Genomic DNA, 27,079 nt, shown 5'->3' on the forward strand with positions numbered 1-27,079 from the left:
AAACACCAATGTATCTTCAATGTTCTTTTATGTATCATGCAATACGAAAACCAAGCACAATGCTGATGTTTAAAACTTCCCTAAGTATTTAATTGTCCTGTTAGGCTACACTTTTATATATACATTAATTATCTTTATTTATACTTCTCCCGAAAGAAAAAAACAAAAACAAAAAACACCGAACAAATGAGCAAAATAAAGACGTTCTTAACTGATTCTCAGCCTGGGTATGTTATTAGAATGTTCTTAAAAATTTGGTTGATGTCAGCCTGAATTAACGTTCTTTTAAAAACGGTTCTTATAAACTGAATAAAAAAGACCACATTATATTAAGTGCAGAAATGCAGGTAATATAATTTGATGCTCGCCCTGGGGCGGTGTCACCCCATTTTAGTCAAATTTCACACACTTTGCATCAATGAAGACCGAAAAATAATGCTGTAGTTTTGTTACCAATAACCATTAAAGTGCACTGAAGCTATTCTTTTGTTGTTTGGGGCCAAGGATGGAGAGGATGGAAAAGGATTGAAACTTAAAAAAACTGGCTAGTTGTTGTGGTAGTGCACTTTTGCACTGGGTTGTAAGAGTGAGTGAGTGAGTGAGTGAGTGAGTGAGTGTAAGTCCTTGGTGGCAAATAGATCCGCTGCGCGTGCATGAATCATGAAAATAAACAGGTCTTTTGGAAGAATTTCAACAGATGAGCCCCAAGATCGACAGGAATTTGTGGCGCAGATGAATATCAAACTCGTTTAGGAGAGTGAATTTTTGACTTTGCAGAAACAACGGTCCAATGGTCCAATGGTTCACCTCAGTGATTTTTGTGTTGAATTCGAACATTTCTTGTCGAACTTTATAACCCTTGAAAGAAAGAAAAAAACCCGGTGTCTTGTCTTTTTGTTACAGATGTATCCTTTGTTTCTTGAGTTGGTAGTAACACGCAAGGTATTAACTTGATGACAGGCGGACGCTGAAATCGATGCCACTTTCGATTTTGCGATTTATTTGTGCAGCCAAATATACAATAGAAAAACTGATCGTTGCAAAAATCTCCAGAAATGTTTTTCGCTGATGGTAACTGTTGAAGTCGTATATTTAAAGGTCGCCCATCCAGATGCTAACCCCGCCGGACAGGACTCAACGTCAGTGAATTTTTGTCGTGGAAATCTGGCAGATGTGCAGATTACACGCTTAAACTTGCTGCAAAAAAGAAATTGAAGCAAACTTTATGTCTCAATATTTCTCGATTCCCTTCAATTTTCTTCAATATTTCTCGGTTTAGTATTTTACTCTAACTAAATGTCTTCTCAGGGGCTACTTGTTTACCTAAGACATCTATCATAGCACTATAATGATTTACGATACCAAAGCAATATTGTGCACTATCAGAGCTTAATATTACGCAAGGACAACTTGAATCTCATGGAAACAAAACGCAGCTCAGTTGACAGTTATGGAATAAAGCGCTGTGTCATGTTACTGCACAACCAAACGTACGCAATGCGTGCCTATTTTTTAAAGTTTGGAGACGATGTTTTCAGAAAGTCGCCAAAAATTAAATATGAATAGCTCTTTGTTCCATAAATACATTTCATATCTTTTCAGCGGGTTGTCAGGAATGTTGCACGTGTGAACTAAAGTACTAATTTAGATTTTTACCCAGTTTTGACCTAAAAACAGCAAATTTAGCATGACAGTGCCCCTTTAAGTGTAAGCATTTGCTACCTATTTTTAGCAACGATGTAAGTGCAACGTAACGTAACGTTATATTTTGGTGAGGGTAAGTGCAGCTTGAGGACTGGCGTTTGGGGAACACGTCGCGACGTTAATAGCCTATTTCCGAGTTACTGATTGCCTCGCTTTCAAAGCGAGTCCTGGTGCACAACCATTTAAATGGAAATGAGTTGCGTATTCTTATGCAAATCAAACTTATTTCCCTGACAATAGTTGAGCACAAAGACTCACTTCGAAACTGAAACAAACAGCAACTCGGAAATGGCCTATTGTCTGTATGCCCACGCCCGAGTGATCCTGTTGAAATTTGGAAGATGAGCATTTGCAGCATTTGTGTACACATCAGGAAAAAAAAAAGACTAAATGTTAGTAAATTATTATGCAGTATTTACATCGATTACAAGGCAGTTAATACTACATTAGCACTTTTAATACAAAATAAATATAATACATTTGAAACTTAAAAATAAACAAAAAGATATGTGCGCGGTAGCCAGACTAGACATTCGCTTTCGAGTTGGTTACTACCATATCAAAAATAAAACATAAAAAAAAAAACGGCATAAAACAAAAATTGACATTAAGTAATAAATATATCTGATTGTATCAATAACGTGATTGATGCAATTAGATATATTCTTGCTTTTTACATGACGTCACGACCGCCATGTTGGAGCCCCTAAACAAAGAAACGGCGGTCATGTTGGTGCCCCGACCAAATCCTCTGGGAATTCAACTAAAATTATGCAAACGTTTTCTTTTGTTTTCATTGAAAAACATGGCTGTTGATCACGTGACTGAAAACCAACAATTTACTACCAGAAACCCATAAGGGTTGAAACGTGTAACGCGCGTTCACAGCTTCCGAATATTCAGTGCGAACTGATTGGTTGAATGTTTCAGTGCTAAGTACCATATTTGGAAACCCCTCGCTCTTGCTGTTCCAAATATGGTGCTTAGCAAATTGAATATTCAGAAGCTTGTTTCCCAGCACACAAGGGGTCGTTACACGTTTCAACCCTTATGGGTTTCGGTTACTACTTAATGACCTAAACACTCATTACTTAAAATGTGTATTATTACATCTGGTATTATTAAATGAATATATGGACGTGCTTACAATACAGAAATTAAAAGTCAAGAAAAAAAAGTAAAGTCACTTCATGTAACGTCGGTAGTTCCTTCAGCTACCAGGATGGTATCAAGGGAAGCCGACGGTGCCCCCTATACCACCCCCCCCCCCCCCCCATCCTCGGTCATTGCTCCATTTTGCGGTTATTTAAAGCTATAGGTAGCTACTCGGATCAGAGGAAAGTCGAAACAGACGTTGAAGTCACCGAGGATCGAAGTGGTAACCTCGTGCTCCCAAAGCCGCGAAAGTGTGTAATTCGGGCTGTAGATAATGATTGTTAAAATTTCCGTAAAACTTTTCTTTTAAAGGCGCATGCTATTCTGGCAAGTCTGTTTCCGCAACCTACGCAAGACTGGGAACTTCCACGAGTTGTAAGAACGGGACTTTGCAGCAGTGTCAGGCTAACCAAGACTGTGTTGGCAATGCAGATGCTGCTAATTACGTTTACAAGTTAGAAGGTATGTAAGGATGAGAGAATTGGACGGCCCTGGCTTAGGCCAGTTTTAAACGTCGCGCTACTGCCGAGTCGAGCTAAATTCGAGTTAAATTTGACGTTTTCACGGAAGTAGCGCGATGTTTGAAACAACTCACTGTGGCAGCTCGAATTTAGTTCGACACGGCAACCAAATTCGACAGATTCTGTCTTGCCACACTGCACAGGCACTGGATGGTTTCATACGTTGCGGTTCTGCCGTGCCGAATACAATTCATAACTCCTGAAAATGACTCTTCTGCGCATGCTGTAGCTTACCGATGGATGGAAGGTGTGTTTGTCGTTTTCTTTATTTTGAATTTGGCGCGACTGAATTATATTCGACGTTTGAAACCACTGCGGCCATGCTATTGTCGTGCCACTGCCAGATCAAATTCATTTCTGTTCAAATATAAGTCCTACACGGCCAACGTTTGCAAAAACGTAATCCTTCCTTGTACTCGTACATGTTCATTGCCGTGACTTCAACGTCTTCAGTTCCCACCTTGTAGCTCAGTCGGTAGAACAGCCCGAAGGTCGTGGGTTCAATTCCCACCCTGGTCAGAGTTTTTCTCTGTTCTTGTGTGGGCCCATTTCCATTAGTAGCGCTCACATGTTTCATGTGGGGTAGAAACCTAGCACTTTACATTACAATCTCATCAGTTACTCTGTTCAAATTCGACACAGAAGAAGCGTGACGTTTGAAGCAGGCTTCTCTCTACTGGTATATCGATCGTGTCATCGTGCGTGAAGCGCTGTACCCAGAAGGACTCATCCTCGCGTGATTCCTAAGCCTGTATAGCAATTGATTCCTGCTTTCAATTATTTCCTTACAAAGCGCGGTTACAAGAACAGTCTCCTTCCCTCGCCCCATACCGCAATGTCCGAAAATTTAACACTTTTTTAAAATGACAATCCTCGACACTACAGTTTCAAGTCCTTTGCCTGTTAATTTCACCATGTACTAATTATTCTCGTTAACTTTTTTTTTTTTCATGCTAAGTATTTTTTGCCTTCTATTTATGACACTGTGAAAATCTGGATGGATGAATACTTAGAGCCAACGTCTTAATTTTTTGTCTTTTAACTTTCTGCAGCGATTCCAACAACGAAACCTCCGCCGACGACAAAACCAGCACCTACAACTAAACCAACAGGATCTGGTGCCCAACTAAGTGCCCTAAGCTGTAAGAAAAAAAAAACATTTTCAGGGATTTTCACTCTTAAAAAGTTACACCTGTGTTAGGCGCTATTTTGGTGCTGCTGTTTCAAAGGAGCCCATCTTCGTCGTGTTGGTGCGGGGGAACATTATAAACTCGAAACTCAGGGCCTTGCGTTTTTGATATGCTTGTGGCCAAAGTTTTTAATTAATGGGATTTGACTGGCCCGAAGGCAAGCAGCTGCACGAGGGTTGCACGTGCTAAATGGAGAATCGTGCGCGGAACGTAATGCTGCTGATGAATGTTTTTTGTTTCCGCAAAAATCTAGCAGTAGCCGTTTTACAAATAAACAATACCGTAAACGGAAGGGCCTCATTCCATTGTATATCGAGAATTCTGTGTTTTTAACTTTGGATTGAATAAAAGAATAGGCCAAATATCGATATTCAGTCTGATAGCGAGGCAGAGAGGACAAGAACAATAGAAACACGTTGGAATGCATGTGAAAAATGTCGACATATCATCCACTTCCCTTTGTCTTTGTCCTCTAAACCTCTCTTTCAAGCTGAATTTTAATATACTGAAAGTGATCTATTCCTTGCTAGCTGGATTGAGTGAATATGGTCTTCGTATTGGTAAAACCAACAAAGGACCCATTGTTTGATCGCAAAATTATCCAAGGAGTTTTTAAATTTGAACTTTCTTGTATCATTACTAGGTCAGAGTTACTTGGTAGCCATAAAAGCTTCTGCTCTTAGCTCAGGAAATCCAGGGGTACCAACCCCAGGTAAAGTGACTACAAGACCCACCGTGCTAGGCAAGGCCACTCAGCCCACCGCAGGAACCCCAGCCACTCCCGCGCCAACGCTTTCACCTCAAGCTGCCCTTGAGGCAAAGGTAACCGGGGAATCTGTAAAGCAAATAAACAAACAAAGGAAATTGAAGTGCAAAACTTCTGTTATGTTCAAAAGTATCGTGAAAGTGGTGTAAGATTCAGATTAACGCCGGGGTTTCTATAACTTTTGAAGTAGATGCCTGTGCTAATCTATGTAAGCGGCGGTCACTCTTGTCTTTTACATGGGTTTGAGTGAAAATCAAATCAGATTAGCCGGCGATGAGAGGCACATTTCTGACAACATAGACGGCGGTATGCCGCCCGTGGCTGGCTTCTTATGAAACCCCTGGATTAAGGTGACTCCCAGATAACTTGATATTAAAGTTGTTAAATTTTTTTGTCTTTTGTGTAGATCAAGAGTATTTATAAAGGTTATTCCTGCATGACATGTCTAAAAACCGTAAATGCAAGGTAAGTAGTTGCCTTGAGCGTTTGCACTTTGGCCACTTTTCACTTAAGTTCCATGTAACTTTTACAGAAAAAAATATTGCACGCTGTAGAAAAGCGTTCTCTGACTGTTATCAGAAAGCTGCAGAACTGCTAAGGGCCTCCCAGGGGGTCCTTGTTTCTTGTTACCTTTAAAAACTTGTTTTCGGCTTTGTGATCCCTAAATGGTTTATGTCCCCTTGTTCCCTAAGACATTTTGTATTTGTTCCCCTGTTCCTCAGTTCAAACTAGCCATGTTCTCTTGTTCCCAAAAACCCCTGGGAGACCTTCACTGCTAGCTAGTGTTTTCACTCACTGAAAACAAACGACGATTGCTAAAATTAAAAAACCGAACTGAAAGTTATCAGTCTTTGTCTCACAGGCCCCAGTTGTTTTAGGTCGTATAACTGTATCCAGTGGATTCGTCACTATGCAGGGTATGAAATATACTCCACAATATTACTGAAACGTTCGGCAGGGTTTGTGCACAAGCCTTTACCTTACTTGATATGTCTAGAGAGCGCATATGAGCGGTTTCTTGAGCAATAAATGAAATTTTTGCGCAGGATTAAACCGTCAGATATATGGTGGGTTATCAACCGAATAAAGATATCCGGTCTTTGAGCAAATGGGGCCAGGTCTTCCAGCCACTACCTTATTGTCACACCAAAATTTTATTTGAGACGTTCCTCGCAATAATCATTCTCTTGATTTGTCGAAGCTGATCTCTTGATTCGTATTCTTAAATCTTCCTTGTCCAGCATGATCAATTAGTGCATCGGTAATCTCTTTTTACTGAGACTGGTCGAAAGGCTTGCTAATATGCCGTTTGCCAGATGTTCAACCGTCCTTTTTTTCACTATGTCATCTGAAATAGCTCTTCCACGGTGTTCATGATGCTTCAGTTTACTTGCCAAGGACTCCACTTAAAGAAACTGGTGGATGGTCTTGGTGTCAGTAATATCATAAAAGCAGGTACGTTAAAATTACTTGCAGCTTTGTGCCCTGACATAAACGCATTTTATTAAACGAACGGAAGCGCAAAACGTCCTGGTCAGCTCGACAAATAAAGTCGCGTTAGATTTCAATTGAGGCTGACTGATAATGAAGCTAAATCAAGGATTTCATTTATCTTTACCAGCCGGATTGATTGAATGTATTGTCTTTCCATTTTTTAATTTGTTTCGTCCACAAGAAAAAGCTGAGCCGAAATCATGTCTTAAAACGACCCACCGTTGGTGGTGGCGTCGGAAACAGGCGTCTGTTCCGTCAGTTATTCCCCCCCCCCCTTTTGGCGGTAAAGATGTTGTAATGTGCCATGTCCTACATGACAATCACAAGCGGCCAAATCTTAAGGCCGTTAATTTTGGTGATTTTATTAAGTCTAATATTTGTACTAATAGTTGTAGGTTAAGACGCGGATATTACAACGGTTCTTGTGATAGGTTTTAACAAGACAAAATAAAATGATTCTCTTGGTTTTAAGAAATAATAGGTACACAAAATAAAGGTTGCACATGGGACTTATAGTAATCCTTAACACAACGAAACTGCTTCCTTTACCGGTCTCTTGAAATAACAGGTTTCAAAGAACTACGGTTAGTGTTTAACTTGAAGCCTGGGTTCTTGACCGAAACCCTTTGCTTTTGACCGAGTTCATTGAAAAACGAAAACATAGCGTATTTGCAGTTGAAGAATCTCTAAAGAAAGACGGAGTGAGAAATGAAAGACGATTTTGAAAAAAAAAGCCAACCTGTGGTCTGTTATCAAATTTCCTGTGGTGATCGACAAGGTCATGGGCTCTCCTCCTATCATAGCAAGCTGGAATTCACCTATATTGCAAAATAATTATATCTTGTTGTACTTAATTTGGCATTTTTGCTGTGTATTTCCTTTAGAATGCTACCCTCCGGCTTGCAGTAGCTCCATGTACCCCTGTACGTCTCCTTGTGGAATGGCTACGTGTGCCATGATACCATCTACATCATATCCCACAGTTTGCCCGGCGCCTGCACCTGTACCCCCTCCACCACCACCCCCTGCACCACTTCCGCCTCCACAGTGTCCTATGCCGTGCCCACCGCAGTGTGCACCAGCTTGCAACACGTTCTGTTGTCGCTCATTGATAGGCAACAAAATAAAGACTGGCCCTTCTTTCAAGAAATCGGCCACGTCAACACTCGATGACGAGGATGATGACCTCGATGATGATGTAAATGAGGAGGATGAAGATGAAAACGACGACACTGATATCGATGAAGCGTTCTAAACGTTGCACGTGTTCGCTTGCATGCCAAGCGAGCTTAGTAATACACTCGAAAACGCTCTGAACTAATACCTTGGTCCATGGCAAAGCTTTCCAGTCGTGAGCATGTAATTTTTAGTTCCCTTGAAAGAGAATCAACGGAAACCTGAATTCAATTCCCGGCAGTAAACAAGAGATTCTCTTCTAATTAAAGGGATTGAATATTATGAAACAAAAAAGTTTCAGGAGTTCTATCACGGAAGGCTATTATTTTTGAGGTTGTCCCAAAGTTGGGAATATTTTGTTGGCCTTTCTCTTACATGTATTTAAGATATCATAAAGTCGAGTTTGTTTATTTGTGGGAGGGGGACTGCATAAGAGAATGCAGTCATTGTCCTCCGGAAAAAATGGCAACTAATGTTTCTTGACTAAATGACTGCAAAAGCTTAAAAAGGGAAGAAAACTGTTAACATTGGTGTCCGAAGTTTAACGGCAAAATTTTACCCTTACTTTGCCGAGTTGTTAATGGCTGGTGTTGATTATGCTTGATTTTAAAATAATTCATCAAGGTCTCTGTACATGTTTACGTATTAAAGTGACCGGTTTAATTAAGGAAAAGTTTAGTTTATCACCCTCGGTCTAAAGTTATCCCTGACTACGGTATAAGAGCGGAGAACTTTTCGTGATGAAAGCAGTTACTGTAGTTTTAGTTATTAAGTGTGTTTTTCAACCGTTGACTTGATTAATAATTCTGAAGGCATGAAAATTTCAATCAAGCTCCAAAATTGTCTTTGATATATGCATGTATACGAAATGAACATTAATTAAGCTCAACTCTTTAAATCCTCCTTCACCAAATGCCCGAAATTCTGCGTCGGTTGGGGCTGCTTGAAGATGAAACAACTCGTACGGGTAGGGCCTGGAGATATTTTTGTGTGCTGCATCATTTTGAAAAAGGTTAACAGTTATTCAGTTGGTTTTTTGTGTCACTCCCAAATTACGCGGCAGAATTTTTAAATGGGATTTATGTTCGTTTTCCCGCTCTAGAAGTCAGGTTATCCCGGACTCTCTCTCTCTCTAATTTACGGTGATTAACGCAACAGCGCAAAGCAACAATCCGGATTTACTTCAATATTCTCCTTCCAGCACTTTTTTGCAATATTTAAACGATTCTAAGCCAACGCGGCAGTTTTCCCTGTGTTAACGCTGAACACTTTCCCTTTAAACGAAAAGAAAAGCTTTTAATTTGTATACGAAAGAAATTGCCCATAAGGACAAGGTACTAATTAACGACGGTGACTGCTATTGTTATTGCGCATACGTTCTGCGCATCTGCAGATACTCAAATTTCCTATCGCCGATGCCTACTACTGCAGGGATATTTTTGCGCGGTTTAAAATTATGCTGATAAAGTAGATCTTCGTGAGTACTCTTGGTATCCAAAAAGAAAATTGGGGGTAACTGTGCATTCTTTAGAGATAATTGAGCTTCAAATTGAGAAAGAACGCCATACATTGCTTTGTATTCTAGAGCTTTTTAAAAATATTGTTCATGAATTATCTTTGAAAAATGCGTGGTTACCCACAATTTTGTTTTTGGATTTCAATAACACTTGTTAAGATCTACCTTTCCTGCATAATCGTAAATCGGGGCAAAAATACCTTTGAATTAGTAGGCACCATCCTTAACTGCACTTAGTTCCCCTGATCTATCAGGGTCGGATACGCCCCTGTATAGCTAAAACTATGGAGGGAATTGAACAAGACGTTTTGACAATTAATTATCCGTCGACTGTTAATAAGAGAACCTTAATACCGACAGAGCTTTGAATCACTGTAACAGATTGGCAATACCGTTGCCTCTCCTCCAAACTGTTCGTTGGATCTGCATAAAGACAAAATAATGAATGCAATTTCACCATAATCGTCCGTCAATTTTATGATGATGCCGAGTCTGTACAAAACTTGGTGGGGTCTTTTACAAAGTTGTATTTTACGGCCTGTTCCAAACGTCGTGCTATTGCAGTGCCGAACTCAAATGAAATGTCATTTCGATCTGCACGGCAGTATAGCACGCCGTTTGAAACCATTAAGCGCGGCACGGCTGACCTAGGTTCGGCGCGACTACTTAGCACGGCAGGACTTGCCGTGCCGCACGGCAGTAGCACGACTTGGTTTCAAACTGCGTGCTATTGTTGCGCCGAACTCAATTCATAAATTAATTTAATGTATTTTGCATTATTTGCATACTATTACGCTGGATGGATGGTTTGTTTTGTCATTTGAATTTGGTGCGACTTTGTTAGGTTCGACATTTGAAACCGCTGCCGTGCCATCGTCGTGCCACTGCCAAGCCAAATTCATTTGAGTTCGGCACGGCAGTAGCACGACGTTTGGAACAGGCAAAACGTCGGGAAAAAATCTAACTTGATGAAAAGTGGACACATTTTCGGGATTTTTGTCAGTGGAAAACGCCTTAGTTGTTTCTCAGTAGCAGTTACCTCTGCACTGAAATTCACAGATATATTACATTTTCACGGTCTTGAGAGCATTCTTAAGCTTTCTGTTTTAATTGCCTAAAACGTTTTAAGAAAGTATTTTACAGGATTGGCTAGTTGGCTAACTGTGCAACTCACCAACATCTGCCACTGCACATGTGTGTACATCAGGCACCTTAATCACGCTCCAAGCGTGAAATTTGAAAAGACACTGGAAAACGGAAAGCCTCGAAACACAAAGAAAATGGTGAGAAATGGTAACATTTTGCTTCATTGACAAGTTCACTGACCACTTTAGCGTCAGGCTTACCCCGGAGAATCATTTAAGAATGGCCTTATCAAACTTATATGAAATAAGCTTCCAAAATTCAGATTTTTGTCTTTTTTTCAGCACGGGAAAGCACCCTACCAAATTTCACACCAAATTTTTCTAAGAGATTGAGGGTCCTTTTCAGTAGGTGCACCCAGGAAAAAATGAGCCCTACATCTTAAAGGGCCACCTTCAACCGACAGGCATTGCGTGCCTCGGAACAATTTTCATATATGAAAATTCGATTCCACCCGAATCCGAGATTCATCCAATTAGATCGCTGCGATAAGAAATACGAATTTCCATAACAAAAACAAACCGTCGAAAAGCCTGTCGGTTGACGGTGGGCCTTTAATTTAATTAACTCTTTTTCCACACGGTACTTTCCAAATATGGCCGTGCGAAGTCAGCCATCACAAAAAAATGTTTTTTTTTTTCTCAAAAAGTATTTTCAGTCAGGGAGAAAGAAATATATCATTTTAAAGCTACGAAAATAAGCTTTCCAAAAACATAATATAACTTCTTTACATAGAACTACAACATTTTATAAAAAACAAAGTTGAAAGAAAAATCTTAACAAAAAAAATAGCATTAAAATCAGTTTTCCACACAAATTTGGTCATTTCAACGTCAATTACGAATTTTTTAATGACCAACAAAAATGTTCCTCATTTTATCAGCTTTCTTGGACCAAAATTTGACAAAAAACTGATATGAGGCACGAATATTTTTGGATTTTTTGGAGTAATCGGATTAGCGATCAATGCGTAATATGATAATGCAATAAAAGTGTCAAATTTGCGACCCGTTGCAAACGGCAACGGAAGCGATCGCATTACGAATAAAAATTGACCTCTGTTGGCCAAACATCACCCAAATCACCGATTTTTCGACGGAACATTCATCCCAGAGGATAAAATAATTCGCTGGACATGAAATTAAGGTAAATATGTAAGATTTGGAGCAAGAACAAGCGAATATATGAGCGAAAAACACAATCCTGTGTAATGACAACAACACGTGGCGAGTTTACGGCTGCGAAAATAATCTTACCTTTTCAGGCTTTAAATTCCATCAAATGAACCTAAATCCTTTTCTTTATACGATGCCTGCAGTGCTTTTTTTTTGCTTCTCATGGCTACAAATTGCCTGAATTAGAATGGCTGTCATGTAGGCGTCATGAAAGCTAGAGAGCCGAGATTTTCAGGGAAACTGGGGCCATATCTCCCCAGTAAACACGCCAAATTTCACAGCGATCGGTGAAAATCGCGGCATTCAACAAAGCCTACCAAAATGATTCCATTTCGTATCCGTTTGAGGCCCCCCTGTGGAAAAAGAGGATGGAAAAAGAGGCTAGGGATGTACGAAATTTGGAGTAAATACAACCTGTCAAAACTAGGTATGTGAACGCAGCGAAGGACCAATTGCGTCACGAAAGCGACGCGTGCGTCGAAATCCTGAGCTTAATCGTCAGGTACGACGCCCTGGCGCGATTTCCACTTCAAACGTTTAGTCAGCGCATGCGTAAATGATTTGGCTCTCTCACACTTAACATACCAAAAAGCGCGATTTTATTGGTTGCTTTGCATCACGTGGTGTACAGTTATCACGCGATAACCCCCGTCTGCGTCGCTATTTGCCCTGCGATCATTTCCGTCCAAAAGAAACAAAGCCAGCAGAAAAAAAGGCAGCACGAAAGTTTCAACTTTTCATCTTTATTATTTTACATGGAAGAGAAGCAAACTAAAAGATACCAACATGAAAAAGCTGGTCACAAGTCTTGTTGCGGAGAGTACAAACTTGCAGCCGTATTGACATGCATGATCTGAAAGAAGGCTAATGCGGTAATTGGAGCGATGAGACATATTAGGCCATTTGTTTCTTCGAATTCACTCGAGAAGGTATATAAGAGCCTAGTACAACCATATTTTAAATATTGTTCTTCGTTATGCATGGGACAACTGCGGAAAGTTATTAAGGATAAGCTTCGGAGATTTCAATCTCGTGCTGCCAGAGTTCTTACTAGTGCCAGTTATGATATTCGTTCTGCCGACTTGATTGAGGCCCTATCCTGGGATTCCCTGGATAAGAGACGGTTCCGTGCCAAATCAATTTTGATGTACAAAGTATTGAATGTTGACCCCGCACTCAACCTAAGAAACTCTTTCGTCATAAGGAATACTAGTCAGATGAACTACCACCTGCGAAATAGTGTAACTGATCTGACACTTCCTAAACCGAAGAGGGAGAGTTTCTAAAAAGAAGTTTTAAATAAGGCGGTGATATGATTTGGAACCAACTTTCAAATGAATTCACTAAATATATTTAAAAACGATCTCAAAACGTGATTCAGGGGCACCCAACGACCAATTTGTTGTAAAATGTATTATTATACCCCAGTTAATGAAAATAAATGTTATTAAGGCATTTCCAGGTGTTTCTCAGTGTTGCTGGGAAAACATTATCTATTCCTTTTTCCCAGCAAGGCACACAAGAAATTTCCCAGCCAGCTAGATAAAATTGGTTGGTTTCCCAGCCAGCTGATCAAATTTATTTCCCAGCCAGGAATTCCGCGCGCTTTCAAATCCCTCGATCCGAAACGACCGAACAAAAGCGACAAAACCGGGACGAAACAAGTATTTTTTTTCCGCAAGCGCAATCACTCTGACCAGAAGTCGTATGTTTGTGACTACTGTCTGGGAGAGGGAAGGGGTTCTTTTTTTTTTCTTTTTTTTTTAAGTCGTCCTCAGTCTTCAGAGTTTCTACAGCCAGCTCGGGTTGAAATACTAGAGAAAGTCAGTAATTCCCAGGCAAAACCTCTATCAATAACAAAATTTCCCAGCCAGCTCATGGAAACACCTGTATTTTTGCCAGCCAGCAAGATTCCTCTGGGGAACAGATAATGTGAGGAACAGATTCGTTGGGTGCCCCTGGTGATTGGGCCATGCCATGCTACATTCTTTTAGTCTTGCGCATCAATATCGAATGGCCTCCATTTTTACGTAGTATAGTATTCAGGGTTTTCAGGGTTATAATTATAAATTAAATTCCGTACTATTTAGCTTTACTCTTGCTTGCATGAAAATAAATGTAGAACCGTTAGTCTTAGCTTTTTAAGCAGATTCAAGAAGTCTTATCCATATATGTTATCTTGTAGTCGCTTTTTTAATATACACATATTTACTTGTATATACATGTACTTACATTTTTATATAATATATTTGTAAAGACACGCCCTCCGGTCCATGGAAACTAGTTTAATGTTGTTGGGGTTGTCGTGTCTTCTGGATCTAAATAAAGTATACGATACCCATACCATCACAACTAAAATAGTCAGCGAGATGTCCTGTCAACGTCTTTGAATCGAAGGTGAAGAAAGTTACGAGTACTAGTAGACTTTCAGTCTTATGCAAACTGAGTCATTTTTTAAAATAGATATTAATAAACTGTGTTTACTAACCGTAGAAAAACCCAACCATGCTGTTCCAGCTTCCAGTCCAGAATTTTATGATGGAATCTTGTCGGATTATATCAGTGGCTACATGAAGCTTCATAGTTATGAGATTCCTTGCCGAGGTTGACAGAAGAGTGGAGGACGATACGTGATAGGGGTGAGCTTGTTGCGATTGTCTCTGTGGATCTCTCCAAAGTGCTTGATGTAGTTCATTATCCACATCTTCTCTTCAAGCTTAAAGCTTACAGTATGAACGATGCAAGTCGCGCTTTACTGGGGAACTATCTCTCAGGCAGATTTTAGAGAGTTAAGGTTGGGGACATCTGCTCCAGCTGGGCCGGAAAGAGTCAGGCGTGGTGTCCCAAAGGGTAGTGTCTTAGGACCAATGCTATTTAACATTTTTATCCACAATCTCTTCTTCCATGTTGAGAGGTTCAAGCTTAACTATAATGCAGCCGACCATCACCTTTATTATTTCCACATCGATCCAATAGTTTCAGATATATTCTATTAGATTTATACTTGCAGATTACTACCTTTCATCGTTGGATGGTCTTCTCACTAAAGTCAACCTCTCCATCTCTATGCAATACGGGCATTCAAAATTTCCTCATGCATATTATTGTATAAAAGTCTGTTTCAGTTTAACGGCTTTCCTGCTTATATGAAAAATACGTTTTCATTGGTCTTCTTCTTATGATCTTCGCGGAAATTACATTTTGTCCCTCAGTAAACTTTGAACAACCAGTTATGAACTTCTTCTTGCTTATCAGCTAAGTTGTGAAATGCGCTACCTGGTCTTATCCGCACCACGGCGTTTACAGGTTTTAAAAGGAGAATGCAGGGACTCATTTTTTTTATAGCCGCTTTTCTTTTTAATCAATGTATATCTTTAAATACCATTATTTAGTTATGTATCCGTCTGTGTTGTGATTTTACCTTAAAATGTAACGTCTCGAAGATACTAGCTCTTAATTGTAACTACTCCGAAATTCGAGTTGAAATAAAGTTTGTGTATGTATGTGTGTACATAATGGGTTGTCATTTGCATTGATTGGTTCCTCAATGAGCCGGGCTCTTCTTGTTCAATATTAGTTATAGTACTAAGTTCGTTTAAAACGGATTTTGCCCATGATTTCGAAGATAAATCAGTGACAATGTCCTTCTTGTCTAGAATGTTTTGACTGCCGAGTGCATTTTAGTACTTTTGATCCCAATCCTGCGATGACGTACATGCCTGTGCGCACAACAGCGCTGTACAGCTTACAATAGGAAATTTTCGTCCTATTGAAATATCGCTGAACTGTTTGTGACCCTGATGAATACTCCAAGCCGTTGATAACTTGTTTTACATAAACGTAACCAATCGTGATCCAGCGAAACAGCATGCGAAATACTGATTGAACGTGTGAGAGTGTTGCCCACTTTGGGCTGTTTTCAGTGGGTTAAGGCTGCCTGAGTCGGTCTGCGCAAATACGAATCATCATCGCCAATGTAAGTTCCCGACCGCAGCCATTATGAATACAGGGCCCACTCGCCCAAGGACTGGTCTAACCAATTCTCGCGACTTGGTAAGGGTCGTGAGGACGAAGAGAAAGGGATGATCGGAACAATGATTATTTACCTGCATTTTTAATAAATCGGTTGCATGGAGGACTGCATTTGACCCACCGCACGAGAAGCCGTGTTATTGTCAAGACCATGATAAAGGAAAAAGATCCACAATACTTACAAAGCTTCGAAGTAACCCCTGAAAATGAAAATGTCGACTCCTTTCCAGGCGGTATTTTCATGACATGTAAATGGGAATATGCTTTACAAATGCTAAAATCATGGTTCTTCTTCCCCCCAAATATCATATCCCCAGTGAATCCTGCTGTGAAATTCTGATACACAATTTACATAATAACTTAGGCCAAGTGCATAGGCAGGAACTGAGCCATTTATGCGCTGGCAACATAAGGTTTGTTTAGTTAGCTAAGGAGTAGCTAGTCGTCAGTGTGTTTCTATACATCGTTTAGTATGATTACAAACAGAGAAACGTTACAGATATATTTAGAAAAAATGGCCAATGAATGGAAAAGTGATTGAATATTTTATCTCGAAGTGAAGAAATTACGTTAGTTCTCTGACAGATGTAGAACATTGCAAAATAGAATATTTCTGGGAAACCAATGAGGATTTCGTTTCTTTCGTTAAAAGAGACATACTTTGAGAGCTGAACGACAAGAAATTACAAAAAGAAGATCAATTGAACGTTTCACTCGACGAGACATGCAAGAATTTGAATAAGAAAAACAGACTGATCTTTTGACCAATTTAAGAAATTTTAAAAGCGTTTAGGAAACACATTCATAGAAATTAAATTAAAGTAAATTTAAGTGATGGTTTCATGTTAAAACACGAACATTTTAAAGGATGTGCATCAAAGTTCACTTGATGGTGTTTACTATTTCCTCATTACGTTTCCATTTGCTAAGTGAGTCCAAAGTGTTGGTAGAAAATTGAGAGACGGAAATTAACCTGGTGTCTTTCACATTGACAAATTAACTCGGCGGAAACTGACAAGCATAATGCAAAGACGGCGACAGTTCACGTCAAACTGAAACATCGGAGCAAATATCACACTTTGTGAGCACCAGACATTTTTTTCCTCAGACGTGATGTATTATAGTCCTGTTCTCTTCAGGTGGTTACTCAACTTGAAAAAAAAAAGCGTAGCCAGTAGCCTGGTAGTCCTGGTAGTCCTTATTTCGCACCAAATACACTACGACGATTCACACAGAGAACTGGTTCATCTACCCGACTTAGGTAACTTTTACTGACGCCCACGCTTATTAAAATTTGATCTTATCTCCACAGAAATTTTCATAACATAGGATGCCTACTTCAGTTTTCTCTTTAGGAATGGACCATTTGATTTCATCATTAACGTTAGCTGGTATTGATCTTGCTTGCATTTTTCAGTTCTTCGGGTAAACTAATAGTACTACGAGATCTTTTATTTTCTTGTACTTTTACTTGTCTTGTCCTACGTAATTTCTTCTGATAATTGTCCGCCTCCCTGCAAAAATTAAATGCCCTGTCCCAGCTGTAAGTTTTTCTCCTCTGAATAGCCAATGAATCTGAACTTCCCTTTGTGTTACTAATGAAGCAGAAGGCAATCTGAAACGAAAACATTTTTCAACGGTTATGCAGTTACATTTCCTTTGTGAATTGGCCGTCGTGATCCGAGGGATATCTTTGACATACCACACAATTTATAAGTGTTTTTACTATCATAGGATAGTTTCACTAGTAAACATCTTTACCAAAAAAGGAATCCTTTTTTTCAGAAGTAAAGCCGAAGTTGGAAGCTTAAGTACAAAAGGATTTCATAGATTTACTTCGTATCTCTACCAGCGGAGTCTAATTAATTTGTTCCCTCAAAATCTAAGTAGGCGGCATCGATTTATTTGTTTCCTCTTTCCTCCTTTGTTTACCGAAGTTCAATTAGATAAATGGTTTGAACATTAAGAAAAAGCCTGAGAAAAACGTATCTTCTTTCGCAAAAGGATAAAAATCAACGAAACCGAAATAAGTGAGAATATCTGTGAAATTATGTAAAGACTTTTGAAGCTGAATGTGAATGTTAAGCTGGCTATATCTAAACGAAACTAAAGATATTCGAAACTCAAACTTAATGAGCACTTCACTAAATCTAAAGTGTTTTCTCTGTTATCTGACTTGTATCGGAACATTAAAAGAAAGAGAAAGGGACAAATGAATATTCCGAGTGTTGTGAGTAGGAAGACATCCCGGCGTACACAGTTGGAAACGTTTTGATTAGCTTGCTTGAGAGATAGCTATCACTTACATGTGTAAAAGCATGTTGGGATATATGCTTTTAGGGACCTACTGGCTTCCGCTTTTCTGTCCCAAATAACTGTAGGATATCAGTAAAAGCTCGGCAGACAGCAACGGCAACATTTAAAGGCAACACCAGTAGCCAATTTCGCAGTCAAGTTTGTTAAGCAACTTACCGGCACGCACCTATTCAAGTCTCTACTATATGCTACAAGCCAACGGAAAGTACATAGTTTTAGGTTAGTCATAGTTTGTCAACAACTCATGCTACAAATGGTATAAAAGTAGTTTTAGCTTATCCTAGCTTGAAGAGTGACACAGTCGACCGGGCAAGTTTCGTAAGAATCAGAATTGCGAGATAAGCAACGGCCTAAATACCGAAAGAAATTTGTTTTCTTCGTGGAGTCTGTGAAATCGAAAATGGTAAAATCTCGCTCAGGACAGAAAGTACCTGTTAATAGTTTTTTTCTGGGCAATGATACATCGTTATGAACGATGATCTCTGTGGTTTCTCTCAACTTTCTTTATTTATAAGGAAATCCTTTTGGATCCATTCTCTGAGATCTAGATCCCTCGTTCATATAAGTCTACTAAATAGGGCCGCATAATTAAATGTTTGCATTTCGTAAGTGAACAGCTCTCAGCTGTCTACGAAGTAAAGTTGCTGTCATGAATGCAATGATTATCCTAAGGTTATTGTTTATTTTTGCGCAGTTTAGCTTGGCAAAAATGAAGAGCTCCACCTCTGCAAGAATTATGATTATGCTGGTTTTGCTTACCACGTTTCTCATTGTCGAAAATGGCGCGTTTCGAAAAGTTATGCGCTTTGGACGCAGCTTTAAGACCAGAACTGCTTCGGGCTCAACCGAAAGAGGCAAGGCATACATCAAGAGAAAAATACCCGAATTCAATCATGAATGGGAGGAGCCATCGTGGAGTGCGAGAACATACGGGTAATAGTCAGAATTTTTTCACTCACTAGTTCGTACAGGTAATTGTACAATTAACAGAAAGCTCATTCTGCCTCATTATTTTTCTCAAATAGTTCTCGAGCAATTCATGAAAAAAAAAAAAAAGGAAAAACAAAGAGCTGGTGTAGTCTCAGTAAGTGCTATTACTTGCCAAAACGTCTGTGAAACAAAAATCATCATTTGCTCCTTTGTCTTGCAAAGTGCCGTTCACGTTCACCCTCTCATAATTTTCAACTTTCTTGGCAATTTCTGTCTCTAAAGAAGATGATTTTCAGACGGACGACAAAAAAGCTGTGGGTTTCGTTTAGTTGCGATATTAACCTAGCCGCTCTTTAGTGTATTCGAACTGTAGTACTCCATCAAGAGGATGCCGCGTTTGATTGGCCTACTGGGAATCTACCAACCAATCATCAGAATACCTGTTTGATATGGTGAATTGACAACCGTAAAGAAATTTTGAAAGCTGACGTTTCGAGTGTTAGTCGTATCAACCCAGTTGATAAATGTAATTTACGTCCTAGAAAGTGCGGCGTACGGGGTTGAATTCACGAGTTGTTTGTGTGCAAACCCGAACAAGCGAGGTACGAGCTAGTGAGGGCTTTTGACACAAACAACGAGCGAATATAACCCCGTACAAAGCAATCTCTATGACGTGAGCTGTTTACTGCAGGTGTAAGACGAGAATTTTCATTGAAATAGTTTTCTTAACGCAAGGAGGAAGGGGAAAAAGGGCGAGGAGAGGCGAGAGCGGGCGTCGTTAAAAAAGAGGCCAAATCTGAAAAGCTATTTGAATGTAAACGATGCACGATTCTGATTGGCTCGGAAAGGCGTTTACGCTATCGTTGAGTGGTAGTACTTCCACAAGTGAAACAGCTGTACGCCATTCTGACTGACTGTATAGGCTTTTTTCACACATGAAAATAAAGCGCATAGATTTATACAAATGAGCTTTATGGAAATTCTCGTGTTACGTGTGAATAAACCAATTTCCGTGTTTCACTTTCCGACCTACACAGCACCACAGTTTCTGTGGAAACTAAAGTTTTTTATTCAGAGTACATTTCATATTGAAATCTCTGTAATCAAACTGAACGAACTAAAATTTATTTTAACTTTCTCGTCTGTTTTGGGTCAATTTGCTCTCTGACAATCAAAATTGAGACGCTTGTTTGAGACCCTTTCTGGTGAAAAAGTATTAAACTTTTGGTCTCCCTGATTATGGTCCAGTTTTAAGGTCAGGGCACTCATTGGGGCATTCATATCTATGTTTCCCGTTACACGACCTTGTCAGCCTCTCTTGCGGCCGGACACCGAAAGAAACAGTGTAAATGTTTAGAGAATTTTGATAAAAAACTATGTTTTCCTGCTAATTGCTTTCATGCTTTGTTTTCTTTCAGAAATGATGAGCCTAACAACGAACCCGAATTTGCAGCACAGTACTCGAACCAGTGACGTATGAGTGTGTATTCAATTGGCTCTGAGAACCCAAGATGCGATTTCTTCTAGTATACCGAATTAATTCGAAGACAACACCCATTTCTTCTTGTTCAAGCGTTTTATTTTCAGTTTATAATTCAGAGCAATTTAAACACTGTGATTTTGGAATCAAGTGTACTCTATTGTAATCCAGTATAGTGCAACAATACAGGTACGGATAAGACGCCATCTTTGCCCATATTTGGTAATGACATCTTCAAAGTTCCTGGTAACTCAGCCATTTTTCCGGGGTAAAAGTCAGTTAACACTTTGTTTTCTCCGGGTGCGTTGTAAACTTTTTATTCAGCTCTAATAACAGTAAAAACAGCTCAATAAGTTATGGATGAAGGAAAATGAATAAACGAGTAGGTACACGGTCACAGTCTTCGGTGAGAAGTATCAATGGTTGAACACACTTCGCAAAATCTGAAGCAAATGGCGGGGTAAAAGTCAAAACATATTGAACATCGAAAGATTTGCAAATTATGTAAGGGATCACAATTTATCAGCCATTCTCAATCCCATTTTATATCAATTTGTTTGCTCTCAATAGGGACTCTTAACGAAACCTACATGGGTTTTGGATGGTTAAAAGGAAAAACCTCAAGCAGTATCATGAAAACGTAGCGCAAAGCTTTTAGAGAGGGATAGAAAGGACATGTCATCCACGTTTTATCCTGGTAGAAGAGGAAAAAAACATCCAAAAGTTTGCTCTATAAGATTTTTCAGAGAAAAAATAAAACGAATTTATTCGCCCCTATCACCAACCTTACCTTGGTTGCTGTCAAAATTATCCCAGTTTTTCTCTGCTTTTTCTCTACTTGCACAAATCCCATAATACACCTCTTTTACCCCCAAGAAATTTGCATAGGCATTGTTTTCGATTACTCTTGGGACATCTTCATGTCCCAGAAGAAATTGTAAAATTCCCGATCTCGAATCAATGGTAACTTAATGTAATTTTGTTCGCCGTTTTTACGAATACGACTAGGGGTAACCTATTCATACCCGTAAAACGGAAACGCCGTATCGTAAGGTCTCTGCAAAAGTGAAAAAGTCACTGCTTACGAGCCGGAAGGCCCATCAGGCCGGCGCTTATCTCCGGTTTCCGTAGCATGAAGCGACTAAGAGTATTTCTACTCCCCCCTGGATGGGATGCTAGTCCATCGCAGGGCTACCCCCAGCATTACGCCGGTACCCATTTATACACCTGTGTGGAGAGATGTGCATAAATGTAAAGTGTCTTGCCCAAGAACACAGCACAATGTACCCGGCCAGGTCCCGAACCCGAACCACTCGATGCGGAGTCCAGCGCACTAACCATGAGGCAACCGCGCCTCCCACAACAAGTATAACAAATATTTTACCTTTGTTTCTCTAAATTTTACTTTCAATAAGCCTAACGAGGTACTAGAGAGTAACAAAGCTGGCATGATTCTTTTGTCCCATGGCCGAGCTAGTGAGAGTCATGGGTATATTCCTTCAATGACGTCAAGAACTAATTTACATTGCCAAAGTACTTTCAAAACTATAATGCAAAGTGGTTTATAAAATTCATTGAAAGAATGTATAGAATAGGCCCATGCCTATCAATGCCTCGGCATTGGAGGAAGCGATTCCCAGTATTGTTCTGTTACATAACTTATGAGGCGTATTAAAAAGTAAAATATAAAGAAGCAAAGGAAAATACTTGCTCGACATTTGACTTTTGCTAAAGAAAACATTTGGAGGTTAGGTGCACTTTAAAAGACTCGTAGATGAATATCTCCTTGTCCGTAATATAAAAGTCCATATCTTTGCCATAGATCGGTTATATAACTTGGTTCAAGACAATTTAACAACTTGTCGTAAAGACATGGGTAGCTTATGAAGCTCAATCCACGATGCGGTCAGATAGTCATTCTTCCGTAATATACTTAACAATTCGACACATAGCCCGCAAGGGCTACGCGTCAATAGCCCACGAGGGGAAGCCGAATGGGCTATTGACCCGTGGCCCTTGAGGGCGAAGGGTCTAATTGTTTTAGGTCTAATTGCTAGTAGCGTAGCCAATCAAAATGCAGGATTTGCATTAGTCCACTAGTTGGGTGATACTAAACAAAATTAGACGTGTGCCACAGTTTGAAGTTTTAAAATGAGGTATTTTGGTACAAGCTTTGGTAAAAGTTTAAGATGTTCCCGTTACCCAACCTACACGATAAAAGCATGAAATAAGGTCAGGACAGTTTTCAGTTATATCAGCACGTAAGGGTGCGAGAGACAGTGTCTAGGAAGTACAAAAGAAAGGTGCTTTATATATGTATGTAAATTATTATTATTATTATTATTATTATTATTATTATTATTATTATGATTATTATTATTATTATTATTATTGTATGTTGCAGGTAAAATCCGGTCGCAGGTTGAATCTGTTTTTACCTAGGTTAAATTGGTGATTCTCATTTTCAGTTACCTAGGTTGAATATGCACTCAGATGTATTGAATAAACTTTTTTTTGGAGCCTAAATTAAGCCTAAAGAAAAATAAGGGTCAGCTTAGGATTAGTTTTGGTTATTATATATGGATCTCAATGATGACTTTTAATTATTCAAAAGTAAATAATGAAAAGACTGAACTGTATGGGGTTTACCATTACAGCCTACCCTTCTTTCATGGAGATCAATTAGTACGTTCGTAGTTGAATTGGGACTATAGACCTGGAAGCATAGTACACTGAGTTCTTTGTCCCATTACTATGTTGTAATGTTGAGACAATGAATGCGTATGATTACAGAAACCGGTGAGATGTTAACAAAGAGCTGGATGGAAAGTAAAGGTGGTTTCATGTTTTGATAGCTGATTTAAACTAGGTAAAGAGCATTGCATATTCAGCCCAGGTAAAATGAGGATCACCAATTTAACCTCTAGTAAGAAAAATTGGTTTCAACCTGACACCGGATTTGACTTAAAAAATAACCCGGCGTTTGTGCTTGTGCTCCTCTGATGTTGAAAATCTGACATCTTATATTCTGATTTGATATTTCAAGGTCTTTCAATATTCGTAAACGGTTCCTTGTTTCTCCCACTTAGTCCTTGTATATATCCTCGTGGATTGTCCTCGCACTGGGATCAACTATGGCAGAGCATAGTGTATTTCGAACTTCCTCTGAAAAGAAAGCATTGAAACTATTCGCCAGTACTTCATCAAAAGCACACGACGAGGGCTTACGATTGAGCGTTGCCAATAGAATGAAAAAAGGCGCTAATTCCTCTTGTTAACGTTATCCCTAATAACGGTATGGAAGAAGATTTCCTCCGTGGCATTTCATTGAGCTCATACACAACACCAAGCAGTGTAAAATCCATGACCCCCTTCGGTCATCGTTTCGTGCACTCCCCACTCTAGGTTTCTGCATTGTATATTGTGGTATTGTAACTCCCCCCTCTCCCCTCCCCCCTTGAAGGAACGCAAGTCCATCGCCGGAATTATACTGACCCCCAGCAGTATGTAGCAGGTATCCACTTGTAAACCGAGGTCCAGAGAGAGGGGGAGAGAGAGAGAGAGAGGGAGAGAGAGGGAGAGAGGGAGAATGGGAGAGAGGGAGAGGGAGGAGGGGAGAGAGAGAGTGTCTTTTCTATGTAAACAACGCTATGACTGAGCAAGGTCGTGAAGCAGCGACCCTGGTGGCGGGAGTCCGAAGCAATGACCGAAACGCTCACCACTGCCCCAAAAAATATTTCAGGGGGAGCAGAAATATCTTTATGCCATGTAGTTCCGTGGTAAGAAAGCTTCAGTCTTGATGAAACACTAGTCACGCGTGAAGTTGGGGTGGTTGGTCTGTGACACGAACAACTAGCAAAGCAAGCCACAGTGATACCAATAGTTTCATGATATCATTACAGAAACATGAAGCAAGCCATTTATTTCACTTTTCCATGGAATATAATGTTTCACACTTTCTATTGTGTCGCACAATCAGCAAATACATTGATTAAATGTTCAAAAATTTCTTCTTATTTGCTGGTTCAATTAAAGCTTTAACTTATGTGGCAAGGTTCTTGTTGATCGCCCTCTGAAAAAAATGAGAGTTAAGTTTATTTAAGAAGATTTGCGATTGTTTCAACATGTTCTGCCATTTTCATGCAGCTTAGGCACGGTATCCTGGCCGGATTTCAGGCGAGGGGAATAAAAATATTATGGGTACCTTCATTCAAGTAGTCTGCCGCTTATTATAACTTCCACGATTGTTGTTTGCCCAGAAAAATATTTAGTTTCAGTGGACTATAGCTACTGTAGGTAAACCCAGAGGAGTCAAGAGGGCAAACCGTCAACTTTCCATGAAATGGTTTGTGACTTTGAAAGATCGAACAGAAGGCACTGGAACAACAGCCGTTCTCCATGATGGACTTCGGAAAGTTCGTCACATTCTCTGGCTCTTTTAACTTACGTTTCAGAACCAAATACAATTAAAATCTCTTCCGTTGCTAAGTTTTTCTTAAAACAGGTGGTCTAATATTGGTTCAATATTGGTTCAATATTGGTGCAATATTGCTGTTCTTAAAACAAGTGGTCCAATATTGATGTTAAGGAAAACAACAGCCGTTCTCCATGTTGGCCTTCGGAAAGTTCTTCACATTCTCTGGCTCTTTTAACTTACGTTTCGGAACCAAATAGAATTAAATCTCTTCCGTTGCTAAGTTTTTCTTAAAACAAGTGGTTCAAAAACTAACGAGATTCCATGAAGAGGCCCATTTAAGTTCTGGTAAAAACGTAACAACAATACGTGTCTGTAAGTAAAAGAGCTTGGTTTCATGAATTATTTAAAATGGAAAACACAGAATATCACCCCTCTAATTTTAAAACAATCCGACAAATTTCAGCAAAAACCATTTGGGTTGCGATTGAATTTAATTCCAGTAGAATCCTGTTAAATGAGCGGTGGATGTCGTATAGTCTTTCCAAACGCGTTGCAAAGCGCTAACCTAAGTTACATTTGCCGGGAGAGGGTGACTTTTTGCCAAAAAGGATTTATGGAGTTCCTTTATTTTCTGGCCCTGCTGCTAATCCAGTGCATTTCGCGCATGCGCCCGTATAATTTACCATGTGAATAATCACCGACATATCCAGTTGTTCTTTCGCTGCTAGGTGACTGTCCCGCGTCCGACTGTTGGTGGGTCCTGAATCGATATTTCAGGTTTCTTTTGCTTATCTCTGAGCGACCAAACCGCAGGCTCTTGATACTTTCCGCGCAGTGAATGAGAGTTGATGTTACGAGGAGGATGGCAAACAGAATAGCTGATAACAGTCTGCGTTTCATTTCCGGCTCAAATTTCTTAAAAAAAGGAAGCATTGAAGAGTTATGTGCGATTATATGTGAACTTGTGTTGCGCTTTATATTTATAATGTAGGAGCAAGTTTGTATCTTTTAACACAAGTTACTAACTCAAACCACAAATTCGGCAGGTCATTGGAGTTCTGATTTCATTTGACAAAATTTTAGTGTGAAGTACACTGCACGCATGCGGTTACCAGTTGACAAGACACTTTTTCGTCCATGCTTGACATTATGATTTCAAGTTTCGTTTCCTTAGCGATGAAGGATGAACCTCTTGTGAGTTCCTCGAAAGAAATTAAAATAAGAAGTGCAACATGGAAACCCTGCGTGCCATTTTTAAACCGGCGCAGTAATTGCATTTACTCTAAGCTCCAGGGACTTGAATGCAGGTTAAATTTAGGGCAAACATTTAAATCATCAAAAGAATATACCAGAAGTTTTGATTTTTCGTCCCGGTAGACTAGAAGATCAACAAGGCCTGACTGTATCGTTGAAGATCTGCGATGCAATCAGTCGGAATCAGCATAACCTTAACTCTAACATCAAGAATTTATGAAAAAAAAATCTTACTTACCAAGTTTGTTCGGCAAAGTCTGAGGATTCGTTTTCTCTCGGAAGAATGAATGTGCCTTAAAGTTTGTCTCCTAAAATCGCAATTATGTTATGTAGAAGTCGCTGCAGCAATTTAGGCTGAAGCGTAAATAACATTGTCCCAATAAAGAAAATACCTCACAAAGAACACCGGATCTGAGATTAAAATACAATAAAAACGAGTCTCTACTACGATCTCATCTTTAGCCTTTTGTCAATTCTTCAGCGTAAGTACTGCTGCAAAGGAAATGAGATTGGGATTTAGTGTTTGTTCTTTTCGTAAGACTTAATTGAGTTTTCTATATATGTTCATTTTCTCCCTTGCAAAAAATACGCGATGAACAGATCCAATTAAACTCTACTCCTGAATAAACTTCCATTTTATTCGCTCAGCGGCCAGATAAAGACGAAGGTGTGGGCGTCTGCCTGTTTTAACCTGGTAAACAAGAAAAAAGCAAACTTGCAATTTCTTGTGGGAAAGCCGAAAGTCTTTGCGCTGTATATCCCACCCAACATTAACCTGAAAGTCAGTCGGAGTTTGTTCATTGTTTATTT

General features: G+C 39.6%; 1 protein-coding gene and 3 long non-coding RNA genes across 4 annotated transcripts in view; 2 read left to right on the forward strand and 2 right to left on the reverse strand.

The window, feature by feature from the left end:
* The window catches only part of LOC138042579 (mucin-2-like), an 18,017-nt gene extending 9,429 nt beyond the window's left edge, over positions 1-8,588 (forward strand). Inside the window, exons 5-10 of the mRNA XM_068888522.1 lie at positions 3,172-3,321; positions 4,433-4,522; positions 5,214-5,392; positions 5,743-5,801; positions 6,694-6,791; positions 7,715-8,588. Coding sequence (XP_068744623.1) covers positions 3,172-3,321; positions 4,433-4,522; positions 5,214-5,392; positions 5,743-5,801; positions 6,694-6,791; positions 7,715-8,085 — 947 coding nt within the window. The 3' untranslated portion in view covers positions 8,086-8,588. The remainder of the gene's footprint in view (positions 1-3,171; positions 3,322-4,432; positions 4,523-5,213; positions 5,393-5,742; positions 5,802-6,693; positions 6,792-7,714) is intronic.
* Positions 8,589-9,867: 1,279 nt separating this feature from the next.
* On the reverse strand, positions 9,868-11,994 carry LOC138042580 (uncharacterized). The gene is made up of 3 exons (XR_011131030.1): positions 11,922-11,994; positions 10,697-10,785; positions 9,868-9,945 (listed from the first exon to the last, which is right to left on the reverse strand). It is a non-coding gene; the product is annotated as an uncharacterized lncRNA (long non-coding RNA).
* A 6,242-nt stretch (positions 11,995-18,236) lies between these two features.
* On the forward strand, positions 18,237-20,993 carry LOC138042581 (uncharacterized). The gene is made up of 3 exons (XR_011131031.1): positions 18,237-18,407; positions 18,883-19,121; positions 20,537-20,993. It is a non-coding gene; the product is annotated as an uncharacterized lncRNA (long non-coding RNA).
* Positions 20,994-24,503: 3,510 nt separating this feature from the next.
* LOC138042582 (uncharacterized) lies at positions 24,504-26,645 on the reverse strand. The gene is made up of 3 exons (XR_011131032.1): positions 26,508-26,645; positions 25,699-25,930; positions 24,504-24,670 (listed from the first exon to the last, which is right to left on the reverse strand). It is a non-coding gene; the product is annotated as an uncharacterized lncRNA (long non-coding RNA).
* Between the last annotated feature and the right edge of the window lie 434 nt (positions 26,646-27,079).

The sequence above is a fragment of the Montipora capricornis genome, chromosome 3 (genome assembly GCF_036669925.1).
Source record: "Montipora capricornis isolate CH-2021 chromosome 3, ASM3666992v2, whole genome shotgun sequence".
Classification (NCBI taxonomy): domain Eukaryota; kingdom Metazoa; phylum Cnidaria; class Anthozoa; order Scleractinia; family Acroporidae; genus Montipora; species Montipora capricornis.